The sequence below is a fragment of the Anas acuta genome, chromosome 21 (genome assembly GCF_963932015.1).
Source record: "Anas acuta chromosome 21, bAnaAcu1.1, whole genome shotgun sequence".
NCBI lineage: Eukaryota > Metazoa > Chordata > Aves > Anseriformes > Anatidae > Anas > Anas acuta.
The window spans coordinates 8,152,680-8,167,279 of NC_088999.1; the positions used below are offsets into that span (position 1 = coordinate 8,152,680).

Consider the following 14,600-nt stretch of genomic DNA (forward strand, 5'->3'; position numbering starts at 1 on the left):
TCCTCAGAGCCAACTTTCCTTTTCCACCCCTTGGACTTCAGCTCCAAGGGCAGCCAGCTGCCAGCAGGATAACTTTCCCAATGTTTCAGTGACTCTAAAGGAAGCGAGGTGAAAACTCTGCCAGCGTTCCTGTAAAACTGACCCCAGCGTGCCTCAGTTTAGGGGACTCACACAAGCTGGGGAAACCTGCAGACAATGCACGCTTTGTCTACCTCTGTTCTCCTTGGGTGCTGTGAGATGCTGAGTCCGAACATTTAACCACAAAATGCATTAATTACTGTCCAGCTCCCTGGGGTAAGGACCATATGCCAGTAACCAGAAAAAAAGAATGCTATTGCATGGAAAGTACATCGATTGTTAAATGTCTCTAAACTGCAATTACTTCCACTAAAAGTTCCCGATGAACACTTCCTAGAGGCATTTATCCTCCAGTGTTTGTGCTTGGAGCAGTGTTAACTCAGACTGTGCAAAAGAGGAGTGACCCAGAAATCGTGGGATGAAGTCAGCTCCCCACATAATGATATGGGACACGTCCCTCTGCAGTTCTGCCTGCCTCTGGTGCCAGCCCACAGCAGTGAGCTCTTTTCCACTACGTTCTTCACCAGTGCTGGATGCTGACTCTGGGCACGGTGCTGCATGTCCTCAGCTGCTCGCTTCAGAGCCTTGTGGGATCAGCTCTGTGAGCGTGCAGTTAATGCTAAAATTTGGCATTCGCCCCGGATGAGAATGAGCTATCTAGGGACAGCTGGTTGTGAGCTACAGCAAACTGCAAACAGTCTGACACAAACAGAAGCTCCATCTCCCCCGCAATCCCTGTAAGTCTGGCGGGCTAACACCCTCCAATGAGCTCCATAAACAAACACTGCTCAACACAGGGGTAATAAAATAAAAATGAGCAATATCAGCAAGAAAAAACAGTCCATCCTAGAGAGCAGGTGATGGACGGAGCCAAAAATGCCACTTTATGCTTGGACAGGAGGCAGAGGGCGACTGGAGCTTACGGGGTTACTCTGCGAAGGGGCACCACCGCAGCACAGCCTCTGGGACGCGCAATCCCTGGGCCCGTGCTTCTGCTCCTCCGTGTTGTCAAGTCTCCGGGGAAGGGCTTTGCAGCATCCCAGCCTGCAGACAGGCCCAAATTAGCACTGGAATGAGAATACTGGTATTTTTAAACCAGGCGGAGTCATTTCTGCTTTTCTTTTAATAGGTGTCTGTGGGCAGGTTCTTCTCACAGTTTCATCCACCACGGCTTTATATTGATACAACAAATCCTTCAGTCTGGCTGGGCTCTTGTTTTCAGCTGCAGCCAACACTGGATGGTCCAGCACAGGGCTATGCGGCGTTTCTGTCTTCCAACCTTTCCTCAGCACCCTTTCTTCCCTAAGCAGATTCATTGTGTTTAAAAAACAGGATGAAGACTTGGCATGTGGTCCTGCTGAGTTGCAACACGATCTGCATGCTGAGTGCCTCCAGTGCCTGAAAAATCCCACTCAGGGATAAAGAGCCACTTCTGAACCCCGGGGTCAATGCGGCAGCAAATGCCCCTGGCTGAGTTTGTGCAGCGAGGGCTGGGGCAGGAGAGCGCTTGCTTTGATACGTTTAACATCTGATGCCTCCACTTCCAAAAGCACTTGGAAAGTTTGAGATGGAAAATTGCTGCATAAAGGCCAAAGTGCTAGAGAAACGAAACAATAATACACTGTACTGCTGCTCTGACAAATGGAAATAAGCCTTCTCAATACAGCATAAAATAATATAGAGGGAGTGACCTGCTGCTCTGAGCATAGGTGGGAGGCCTGAACTGCTGTGTTCTGACTCCCTGACTTGGTGCAAATTTAGCTTTGAATAAGTCACTTTTCTGACTCACTTCTCCTAGCTGTAAAAGGTGGGTAATACTCACTTCTCTATGAGTCGTTAAGAGGATTGGTTATTTATTTTGTAAAGCTTGGGCAAACTAATTCTAAGTATTATTGCAAAAACCTGCCAGAATAACATAACCAGCAATTACAGAACTGAGAAACAACTGAGAGCTTTCAGCATTCAAAACTGTTCTGAACATCGTTAAAGAAAGAGGTTTCGATTGAATGGGAAGGATGAGGGCTTTGGTATGAGGCAGCTGGAAACCAGGAAAATGTCATCTAAAAGTAAAATAACTGAAAAGATGTTAAGCAGCCGACAAGGCTGGTGCAGCTGGATATAAATGAAATAAGCTATTAGCTGCTCGGCAAGATAACACCACGTGAACTCCTTTGTTAAAGAAGAAATTCAGTGGTAGTGAGGAAAAATGGCCCTGGCAACTCATTTGTACTGCTGGTAAAATAAAAATAAAACACAACACAACACAGAGTGCCTTACTTGTACACATACTTGTAGCGGCTCTGCGGGGGAGCTGGTTCTTTGTGCTCTGCTCCTTACCTTCTCAAAAGTAGGGGGGTCTTTGCTTTAGGGAGGGGAGGCACAAAATACTTCAGCTTTTACAAAACCCTCTGAGTTTGAAGCTTTGGGCACAGAAGGCAGGTGAGGCGCAGGGTGGAGGGGGGTGGCGGCCCCGTGCTGCCCGGTCACGGCTCAGCTCCTGGCCTGTCCCAGCAGGCAGGGGACGAGCAGCAGAGGGTAACAGCTCCGTGACCACCCCGCTCAGGGGGTGTTCTTCCCTGCCCCCCTGCCCCTCTCTCCCAGCCCCATTCCAACAGAGCAACCCTTGTAGCACGGCCTAAGCCATTTAGGGTGGGTTACTCGCGGAGGTTCCTGGACGGGGCTGGGACGCGTGGTCCTGCCCGCTCCGCCGGTCCCACCCTGTGAATCAGCGCGGCTCCCGGGCTCCGCACCACAGAGCCCAGCGGGGAGGGGGCTCCCCGGGGGGGGGGCGGCCAACAAGCGCCGTGAGGAGGCCGCGGGAGCCACGAGGGCTTTGCCGTGTCGGCTGCCCGGCCCTAGCGGCGCGGCGAGAGCCCGGCAGCCGCTTCCCTGCTGTGGACGGGGACTCGCGGGGAGCAGGGATCGGCTGCGGGACGCGCGGCTCCGAGGGGCTGAGGGCGGCGGGACGGGGCTGGGCGCCGCGTGCCACCGTGTCCCGGCCGCAGGGTCCTCGGCTGCCTTGGGTGCAGCTCCCGGGGGGTCGCGGGCGGCCCCGGGCAGCTTCGGTGAAACGACCGGGAACGGGCAGCGCCGCCCCGGGCCCGGCAGCGCCCGCGGGGCCTCCGCCAGGGTCCCCCCCGCGCCGCCCAGTGCCGACCCCCGAGGCCCGCGGAGGGAACCGTTGCCCCCCCCTCGGCCCCGCCCCTCTCCTCGGCCCCGCCCCCGTGCCGCCGGCCGCGGCGGGTCCCCGTGCCGCCGGGGCGGGGCCGCAGTCGCGCGCAGGGCGGGCGAGGCGAGCGGCGGAGCGGGCGGCGGCCGTCCCGGGGGGGCAGCTGCGGGCGAGGGGCGAAGCATGGCGCTGTCCGTGCCGGTCAACGGGCTCAAGGAGGGCGACAAGGAGCCCGTCATCGAGCTCTTCGTCAAGGTACGGGGCCCGGTACCGCTCCCCTCGTGCCGCCGGGCGCCCCCCCCCCCCCACCTCCCCTTTCCGTCTCCCCCCGCCGCGGGCTCCGCGTCCCCCGCAGCAGCGGGCGCGGGGCCCCCGGGCCGCACGCGGGGTCCCGGGGCCGAGGCGCGGGGCGCTCCCCTCGGGCCGGGCGGGGTGGGGCGGGGCGGCCGCGCACAAAAGGGGCCGGGGCTGGGGGGGGGGGGCGCGGGGCCGGGGCGGAAAACGCCCGCCCGGGGCCCGCGGGGGGCAGCGGCGGCTCGGGGCAGCCCCAGTGTGGCCGAGCCCCGCGTGGCCGCGCGCTGGGCGTCGCCGTGTCGCGCAGTGTCGCCCCTGTCGCCGCCTGTCGCGGGGCTGCTCGCCCGCGGGCCGCTTATCGGGGCGGCGCGGGGGGGGGCGGCTCGGTTTCCCCGTTTAAACGCGGCTCGGGAACAGCCGAGGGGCCCCGGGACGCGGCTCCCGGGGGGGGGGGGGCGGTGGGAGGCCAGCCCCGGACCCTGGGGGCTGCCGGGCGCGGAGGGCGGCGGGGGGCGGGGGGCGTCTCCTGCACGGCACGGGGGCTTTGCCAAGAAGCCGTTCCGACGCCGTTACTTTATGAAGGGGTGCTCCACAAAAGTTGCCTTTTGCTCTTTTCAGACTCGTTCGCAGTGTGGAGGTGCGGGGGGGGGTCCAGGCCTGGTCCTGGGCCGAGCACGGCGGCTCCCGGAGCTCGGTGAGAGCTCCCCGGGACAGCAGTTGCGTTCCAGGCTGCTCTGAATTATTTAGAGCAGTACTTGGGTGTAACGTGCCAGCTTACCTTCATCCAACCTAAAGCTCGTTCGCCAGTTTTTGTCTTTATTTTTAAACAAATTAGAGCAGCTACTGATGGCAGAAGGGTTTGGGGGCAGGGTGAATCCTTGTGGATCTGTTCAAGGAGGCTGTGTCGTGCTTGAGGAGCAGCAGGAAAGAAAGAGTAAAATTACTTGTCAGAAAAAAAAATGATTGTGATTAGTATTGGACTGGCAATGACATCAATGAATATGAAAGGGAAAAAGCAGGGGACTTTTCTGTCACCCTCGCTTAAAATTTCTTTATTGGGATGCATTTAGGACAGCTGTGCTCAGGATGGTTTAGTGGGGACTGTTGGTGTTAGGTCAGAGGGTGGACTCGATGATCTTGAGGTCTCTTCCAACCTAGAAATTCTGGGATTCTGGGATTATCAGTGAGTACTATCTCCCTCAAGGAAGCCTTTTCCCAGTGTTATGAATGACTGCTACAAGCTCTATACTGGCAGTCTTTGCGGTAGAGTTCAGGACAAAAAGGGATTTATTTTTGTCTGTCTTCATGATCTTTACGTAAAGGTTATTTTCCTGGAAAGTCCTGCAGAGGAGGAACACCCTCTACCCCCCTGAACACTGGAAATAGTTGTTTCATCTGGTGTTGCTACCTGCCCCATACTGGGCTGAAGCTGTTAAGTGTTACTGGAATAGTGATCCCTTCCTAACAGAAGTCTTGTTTGGTGTCTGACTGCCCAGAGCATCGCTTCATGTGAATGAGAGGAAAATATTTATATTTTTTCAATAGAACTAACAGCATCTTTTTAGCAGAGCACTAGAATTTGATTTAGTCTTTTTCTTTTATAAACGCAAAGCACAGGGTCTGGTTTTGTCTGTTCTGCCCAGTTCTCACCTGGCTGTGGGTGCAGACCAGAAAAAGTCTGACGCTGCTGAGCCTGAGAACAGGACTTCACACTGTGGTAACGTTCTGAGCAGCGCGTGGGGGCTCGGGTCTAACAGTGCACTGCCAGTCTGCAAAGTGCTTCAGACAGAGGCGGTGGCAGGACTTCCTGACGAAAAAAGAAATGTGTGCCAAATGCCTGCGGCTGAAGGGCGGCAACTGTATGACCTGCGTACAAAGGATTGTAGCAGCCAGACTAAGATGAAACAGAGGTATGGGTTAAAGCTTGAGAAACAAACCTGTGAAGCAGGGGAAACTGCTTGGTTTCATGCCCAAAATGTTGTGTTTGAATCCTTTTTAACTGTGATCAGTAACTGGATAGGGTGGGCACAGCAAGGAGTGTACAGATACAAATAGCTGCGTAGGGCTGTCAGACACACGCTGATAGCTTTGGCTTATTCAAGAAGACAGTGTAGTGTATCAGTCTGTTATAACCTGCATTTTCATCGGCTGTGATAAAGGTTGTGCAGAATTAGAATATTCAGGTAAGAAAATGTTTATATTGTGGTGCTGTAACTGACATGAATAATGTGTTTCTTGGTCTTATAACAAGCAACTTCAGGAGGTTTTTTGTTACAGCTCTGGTGGGCTGCCTGCAGGCTCTTTTAAACTAAGTGAAAATATTTCTCAAGTCTTCTGAGAGCTGGTTAGGAGAAACGAGTGATGTATCTGATTTCATTCAGTTCCTCGTATGCTCGTGTGTATTATTAATAAGGGAGGCCCACTTCCATTGTCTAATGAATATTTTTATATACCCTGGTGGCATTTTAGAAAAGTGAAGACTACACTGTGATGAACGTGCACACAGAAACTCAAGCATTGGGATCTGAATACAGCTCATATTGGCCCTTTAATAACTGCAATTTAGTTGGTCATGTGTGGATTTTTACTGTAAATAAAAAGTATGTCTGACTGCTTTGGTCAAACAGAGCCACTCTTTTGCAGAAACCGCAGGACAGAGCCTGTGCAGAGTAAGATGTGTACAAAGGAGGTGGGGATGGAAGTTGCCTATAGCTCAGCCTTTGGTGTTCCAGAGGGCAGCCAGCAATCGCATTCTTCTTGTAATAGCAAGGTGAAGACATGGACGATCAGTGAGTTCAGCATTAAGAAAAAAAAACAAACTCAACAAACAAGAAATTCCTAGTCGTATATCTGTTGACAGGAGACATTGGTTTATAGTAGATATAGGTAATCATTAAGGAATATATGGTCGTATTCAGCTGTGTGACGTGTGTATACATGTAAATTAATTAGGCTGTGGATATCCAGCAGCTTTCAGATAAGATGTCTTTGTGAAACTGGGCACTTGTTTTGAAAATCAGATGTGAGTTGTGCTGTCTGTAGAGAAAAAGCTGTGAATTCATATTTGATAAATATCCTCCTCTAAAACTCCCAGTGATTGCGTCAGAAGTTTATCTACATTTCTCTATAGCTGAATTAAAGAGAAATTTGGCAGGTGAACTTTGTCTTCTGGGACCTAGGTGCAGTTTGTTCAATTAGATGTGGAAGCTTCTGAGAGGGAAGGGATGTGTGCCCGCACCACTAGCAGCAGACTCGATGCTAGCTCCGTGCTGGGTGAAGGAGCGTGATCTGTCTGTCCTGCTGGCTTGTGGGTCTGCCTTTGTTCTACGGCTGCTCTTTGCCTGAGTGTCTTTATGTAAGGTCTGATCTGTCTTGCTGCTGTATGTTGATTTATAACACATCATTCCATAAACTTGCTCATTGTCATTTTTTGTCAACTGCAATACAGCTGTAAAACCAAAAAAAAAAAAGGGGGGGGGGGAGGGAGGAGAAATAACAAAACTAGAGGCATGTAACATTGCTTCTCAGAGATGGTGTTGTCAGGGGCAGGCTTGTCACTTGGTAATCTTATTGGATAAATCTCTTCCTTATGTACAAGATCATCCTTTGGAGGTTTTAGTGTAATAACCTCAGCACCTGAGAACTTTCTCAGTATGCATTTGGTATGGATAGCAGCATTTCATGTGTGGCTTATTTATTGTGAAGGATCCCGTTGTACACTGAAGCATAACCATCATGGTATACCTGTGCTTAATTGTGGCGAATCAGGCCTTTTTCTTTGGCCAACAAACTACATTGTTTGAATTTCTTCTTGGGAGACTTCTTATATCCAGAAACCTCTTTGTCTTTTTTGATCTGGTTGCTGATGCAGGAACCAGTGCACTTTGCAACATACTCTTCACAGATAGAGAGATGGCCCCAAGTCTAGACATATTTTTTTTCCAAAACATCGGAAAATAAGCTTAAAAACTTCTAGCAATAATTTCCAAAGGGGTTACGGAGAGGAATTACTTTATCTTAATTGTGAAATTGCTTCTGAATATCTTTCCACAGCAATAAGGGTTTTATTCACTGGCATCTGCCCTCCTAGGTTAGCAGCTAGGCAGCTCAGGTGGTCAGGAGAACTGGAGGCTTGCTTCGCAGTAGCAGGATGCTTGTTGCTCGACTGCTTTTCCTCTGCTCGCAGCGAGCAGCCTGGCGGAGTCCCTGAGCCTCAGCTCGCCGTCTGTGCAGCCTGCTCCTCTGCCTGCCATCTGCAGCGGGGTTTCTGAGTCACCGGCTCCGTGGTGTTCGCAGGGGCTGTGTGCCACAAAGGCGTTCTTTGAGCCTAAATCCGAAGGGAAGTGTCTCGGGCTGTGCAGTGGAGGCTCAAAAGGAAAGAGGCGCCTGTGGGTTAGGCCAGGTATTGCTGGAGAAGCTTTGGGACCTGGGTCCTATTGAAAGTTGGGGGCAATGCACGCCGAGGGCTGAGCAGTGCGAGCCTTGTGCTTCTGTGTTTTGGTCCAGCCATCTACGTGTGTAGTAAGGAATGCACAGAAGCAGAGAAGAGTACGCTTACCACTAGAGATCATACAAAAATATTTGAGGAGAATGAGAATCCTCTGGAGGGAGTTGCCTCGATGGCTGAGAAGTAGCGGGTGGGTGTGAGGGCTGGTTGTGAGCTTGGTTCCACCGCTGGGGGGGCCAATGGGAGTCTGGGCCCCAGCGTGGTGAGCGGCCGGTCGTGGTTCCTCACGGTGTCCCTGCCCGGCCCCGCGCAGGCTGTCCTGGCCGAAGCTCGTGGAAAGAACCAGGGAGGGAAGAAAGAGCTCTTTGAGAAGTAATCGTGCTTGTCTTCTAAGGGGAAGAGGGTGGGCAGAGAAGCAGCTGGCTCTGCGGCCATCTTTTGTCACTGAACTTGTGGATTTTGAGGGCTGTGTTATCCCGTGAAAGTCTGGTGTTAGGCGCCTAGCCAGGGAATCTGTTGGACTTTTGGCTAAACAGTAATCTGTCTGCTGCGGAAAGTGACTTTTGTACGCTGAGGTTGCAAAGTGTGCATTTAAGTGTACCTTAGTTAGAAGGGACCAGAAGAGCCGTGCACTCTTATTTCCTCACTGCTGCGAGCGCGTTCAGGCTGGCTGTGGAGGGGGCATTCGCTGTGAGGCAGCTAATGCAAGGCACTGCGCCTGCAGCAGCTGCAGGGCCTGCTGGGCTATGCAGAATTCCCCAGAAGCTACATTTAAGGCTGAATAACTGTACTTGTCAGTATTTTATTTTTCTTTTGAAGATGTCCTCTGCTGATTAGGCCTCGCAACTGATAACCAGCTGAGCAGGGCAATTCCATAAAGCCTTAACTGGACTGTGGGAGAAGGTGAGGTGACTTCTCCTTTAGGATAGAGGCACTTGGGACTGCAAGAACTTCTAGAAGTGAGGCCCTGAAGTTTGTCTAAAATAAAAAACTTCAAGGAAGCCGGTGGTTGGTTGCAAGTTGACCGTCTATGGAAAAATAGTTTACATCTGAACTTGTTAATCCATGTAATCGATTTTTATATTCAAAGTTGTTCTGTAAATGACCCTTATGAAACAACTGCTTTTTGTCCTAATCAACATTTTATTTCTTGCATTTTATTGAATATTCTTCGATTCAGAATACTTCTAAAATAGGTGTCAGGTACTCATTCTACTCTTGCTTTGTATTAAGAGTTTCTGAACGTTTTAACAGTTAAGACATCCCAAAACAATTATTTTGCCTTGATATGAGTTTAAATAGAGCTTTGACATCAGGGGCTTTATGTTCCTTGCTTGAAATATTTTTTTTTCTTTAAAAGAGAACAGTGTCTTTTCTTAAACTTTTTTTTTGATTTTTTTTTTTCTCAATTCAGGTCAAACATGCATTTGTGGCATAATCTGATTTTCAGGGCTCTGAATGCTGTTTGTTTATGCTGAAGTTAAAAGTATAAGGTAAACTGCTATTAATTACAGATGTCTTTGTGTGCAAGTTCTCTAGGAGTTCAAACTTATTCCTTGTATTGTTGGCTAGACAAAGGACAAAGAACTTTGCACGAGGAAAGGAAATGACTGAGATCTGCAATGAATATCCATATTAGGTATAAACTAAATATAGGAGCGTAATCCAGGAGTGAAGTCACATCTGTATATTTTCATGAGAAGAGTCGATGAGATCAGTCAGTGCTACTGGATCAGCTTCAGAGTGTTTTGGCTCTGTTAAAGAATTACTCTTTTGGCGAGACTTTGGTCTGTACTTTGGAGAGCTGCTATTTTTAAATAAAGGAAATAGTTTTTTACGTGGTTTTGTCTAAAAATAAAATGAAAGAAAGCATAAGTACATTTCTGTAGTCTTTTAAAGTGATGTTTTAGCTGCCCTCATGAGACATGCTGTACTGGATCTTAATGAGATAAGGCAACATGTCCCGAAGGAGGAAGTTCTGCTCTGCGAATGAAGACCTTGGATACCGCTTCCCGAGGGGTGTGGAATACATTCATAGAGGTGCCTCTTAGTAAGTGAATTGCTCAGCACTTGCACTGGAGCAAGAAGCAGCAGAGGGCAAGCCTCCCGCGGAACCTTCGTGTGCTAGTAGCTATAGAATAAAAATTCCAACGCCAATTTTGGTCTAAGTGAATGGTTTTCCTTGCTAGAGCATTGAATGTGCTGTTAGCGGGGGGTGCAGGTTCAAAATGGCAGCTCTTCTTCAGCGAATTTTGAGAATTCAAGCAATTTTTTCCATTTACAGGCAATTCTTCCATGGACACTGCTGTTGATTTCAGATTTGGAGGCAGTTGTGCTTAGCTGTGTTATTTTTTTCCAGAATTTTGAAACTCCTGGGTGAGCGCTTGTGTATCGATGTGGGACTCCTTTGGGCACCCAGCACTGGCTCTGCTGGGGGCATCCTGCCCAGCTGGCAGCACCTCCTCCGTCTGAGAACCCGGCTGTACACTACCATAAATGGGGCACTTTGTTTTGCCCCACAGAAGTGATGTGTGTTCGAAGGTTTATTTGAAGAATTCTTAAAATTTAAGATTGTGCTCAGTCTTCTGAACCCCAGTGATGCAGGTTTGCTGTTCCTTCCTCTGATTTTTATAGGTGCTTCGGTGTTTGGTGGGAGATCTTGGAAATGGGCCTCTTGGGGTGTAGCCGAAGCACACACTTCATTAACAAATTAATAAGCTGGGAGAGGAAAGAAACATGTTGTGCTGAATGGTTAACAGCGTACTTGCCTTTCCTACTGTGTAATTGCAAGAATGTGTCAAGCTGTCACTTAGCAGATTTCAGTGTGTTTGGCCATATTTATTTTATTTAGGTCTGTTACAACTGAATCACTTTGTTAAAGGTATTGTCATTGGAATAAAAAAGGTAGAAGAGATGAGCTGTGAGGCTTCTGCTATTAGTAACTTCAATTTTCCTTACATCAGGCTAGGAGAAAGCCGTGCATCTGGCTATCCACAGTAATACCAAGTTTGTACCATTATATTTGTAGCATTAAGCCAATTGCTCCACTGAAGAAAATGGTGGTTAGTATTTAATGCAGGTTTTGATCTGACTCTCCATCCAATTCTCCCAAAGGATGAATGTGGGATAATGTCTTTTCTCCAAAGAACTAGAAGGGCTTAATTAATTTCTACTGAATTATGAAGTTATTTTAATACATCATGAAAATCCCATAGCTTTTCCCAAAAGTTTTATGCTGAAAATAAGCAAGAGCTGCGTGAAACTGTACAAGACAAATCTCCTAAGTATTTTGATGGGAACAGCATCACAAGGTTAAATACAGCATCATCCTAAAATGGTCAGTTGCTGCTACAGCCAAATGTCTGACACAGCAGCAGCTAATGGGAAAGGTGATGACTTAAGAGGCTGCTTGAATGGGCTGATAAACATTCCTTTCCGTGGTTTAATAGATCTCAAGTACTTACTGGGAGTCCAATTCATTCATTTATTTTTTTAAAAGCTTTCTGAGTTTCCAGGAATATCAGTTGAAGTGGAAGTTGGATCAATTACAAATGAGGTGAAGATGCGGCTTGTCCAGAGGCAGCAGTAGCTAAGATTGCTTTTTCCCCAGGTTGGGGTAGGTGTCAATCACCACACAGAAAATATAGGTTAATCATCTTAGGCTTCTTGTATTTACAGCTAATTCCAGGTATGAGCACTGGATTCGTGTTTTTTTTTTTCCCCCTATGCTTTTCTTAGTACTCCAGCTATTTAAGGTAACAATGATTATCTAAATTGTTCTTTAGCACTAATTAATTACTTTTCTGGTGATCTAAGAGTTTAAACCTAAGTTGATGTAGTGCTACCAAGCTCTAAGTTTCCTTCTAAAGGTCAAACAAGGGCTTGCACAAATCAATATAGTTCATATAGAGATAAGGCTGTGATATAGGCACTGGAAGCTTAGTTTGATGCTTTCTGAGATCATCTGGCCTGTTTGTAAATGGATGTACATTCTTTTCCTAGCAGATACTTTCGTATTTGTAGGTGTTGAAGGCAGAGGCAAGTTAAGCACACATCTCTTTATAAAAATAGTTACCTTCTGAGTTCAAAAGCAGTTGACATAGGATGAAGGTTAGTTAACGATGGATTTGGAGAACAAGATTATGTAGAAAAAGGCATGCTGTAGTGCCTGTAAATGCAGTAGGCTCATGATGAACAGAGGTGAATTTGAACTAATGGCAATATAACTTGTCAAACTGCTGACCTTTGAGGTAATGAGAATGATGCTGGATATTTTATTTAGGATGTTCTGAGCATCATAAAAGAATTGTAAGAGTCAGCGTGCTTGTCAGAGACGTTCAATCATGTAAATAAATAAACAACAATTACAATTTTTTTTTTGTAACAAAATGGCAAGAGGATATTCTTGCAATGTTTGTGAAGTGTTCGTTGCTTGAGCACTCTTTGATATGTCTGGTGTGAGAAGGGACCATGCTGCAAGGACTTGTCCAAGGCTGCCCCTTGGTTTGTGCTGCTGTAGCAGGTGCTGGTTGGTTGAATAATAGACCCTGAGATTTTGTTTTCATCTGCTAGTATGTCTATCCTTATAGTACTGTTCTTCAACTTTTCCATGTTAAGGTCTTTTTTCAGCACTCTGTTTTATGCTTCCCAGGACAGCTGCATTTGAAAGAAAGGACTCCTATAGTGGCAGGCTGTGTACCTAGAAACAATCTTTCAGTGCTGAAGTTAGAGTAAGGTTTAGCTGATCACTTCCAGTGCTGCTAAGAAGATGATAATGAGTGTTTGGATTTGTTGTGCATCACAAGCAATGACCCGCTGCTGCCACTAGTTATATATTTCCAGCAGCTGCAATCCAACGCTGGATCTGTATTGCAACATGGCAAGAAAGTCCTTCTAGTATTCTGAATCCTTTGCAGGTTGCAGTTGGTTTTACAGCTGTGTGTTTTTTTTCCTAGATCTGACCGTCAGTCTGACTTGCTCATTGTGGCAGGGAGCTCCTTTGGGCTGTCAGACATCTGGGCCTCCTCTATCACAGTGTGCCAGTCCAGCAGGGCAGCGTCCCGGTACGTCCCAGCCTGACCCACTGCCACCAGGAGCTGGACTGGATGCGAGCTATCTGCTATGCCCAGGGGCAAGGCGAAGGGGGAGCTGGGGACAGAGGTGTCCCTTTGTCTTGTCCCTTTGTCTTGTCATACCTCGGATTAAATGTGGCAGAACCAGATTTAGTTAGCAGCAGAGTTTGGGGCTGGATTCTAACTTGCTGCCTGACCTGTTCTTCCCATGAAAACAACTGCCCCCACAAGCTAATAAGTCTGGAAGCTCGAGAATCCATCTAACATCACGTGTTACAGACAGCGCATTTTTTCTGTCCTGAGCTGTGCATCCTACCACCTCATCATCTATATCCTCCTCATAATGGTGCCTCATTAATATTTCAGGCATTGTGATCCTTTAAGGTGTGTTTCAGCAGGCGAAACCAGCGTGTACCTGCGACACCCTGAAGCCTGTCCGGCTGCTGAGGGTGTTGCAGCAGAGTCTCGCGGTCCTCGCGCAGACCCGGTTCCTTACGTCTTATCTGAGAGCCCTACCCAGTCAACAGCATGGAATTCTGTTTATCCAGCTCGGCAAGATAAAGGCGCGAGCTGCAAGGGTTTAGACTGATACTGCCAGACTTTTCCGTATTCCTGCGTGGAACATTAAACCACTCCTGTCTATATTCTTTCATCTCCGGGGTTTTGAACTGCTGCTTGTTTTTCACTTGAATCACTTTGTTGGTTTACTTTAAACTGTTTCCTCTCAAAACACTAATCCATGTAGGATTATTAATTTGCTCATTTTTTGAATGAGCTTACTGTGCGAGAGTGATTTTTATCTGCTGTTTTGAGGTAATGGGTATATATCATGCTGTTTTCTCTTGTAGATTTACCAGCAGATTTTTTTTATTAGTTAGAACTGAAATAGAGATTGCTTTTCATTTTACTTTTTTTCCTTAGTCTGTTTACTTGCTTTTGAACTTTAATCCTCTAGGCTGAAGTTCAATTTTCATGTTCAGATCAGTGGGGACTTTATTGGGGGTGTGACTAGCTTTGTCACCTGTGTTTTTTGCTTTTCTTTTCCCCTCAGGAAGTATTCTGTGATGTGTTTCTAAATTGGATTTTTCCTTCTTCAACAAAACTTTTTTCCTGCCTCTTCCTGGTATATCAAATCTGGGAAAGATTGCTTTGATGGTTCTTCATTCCTGAGGGGGGGGGGGGGTGGTCTACTGCCCTGCCCTTTCTTGCCTTTATTTCCATAGGCAGAGCCTGAGCTGTACTGTGTTTCCCATCACTCTGACTTTACTTATTCCTGCAGTCATTTGATGCAGTTTGGGAAAATCATAATACGCTCCTTTTAACTGATTGCTGTTGGAAACAATTTTGCAAGCCTTCAGGACCAAAGATTTCTAGAATTCTGTTTTACTCTCAAGTCTTTTAGACCTATACTATATAATGAGGGCTGTGGGTCTTTTTGAGTGTTTCATTTCTTGTCAATTTCTGTCTGCAGTAAACCTCAGTGCTACCTTGGTAAAGTAAATGCATGCAGGTCATTGTGGTGGGAGTCAAGTTAATTTTT

At 47.8% G+C, this 14,600-nt stretch overlaps 1 protein-coding gene across 1 annotated transcript in view; it reads left to right on the forward strand.

The window, feature by feature from the left end:
• Positions 1-3,334: 3,334 nt before the first annotated feature.
• The window catches only part of CLIC4 (chloride intracellular channel 4), a 29,371-nt gene continuing 18,105 nt past the window's right edge, over positions 3,335-14,600 (forward strand). Inside the window, exon 1 of the mRNA XM_068658190.1 lies at positions 3,335-3,502. Within this exon, the coding sequence (XP_068514291.1) occupies positions 3,431-3,502 (72 nt within the window). The 5' untranslated portion in view covers positions 3,335-3,430. The remainder of the gene's footprint in view (positions 3,503-14,600) is intronic.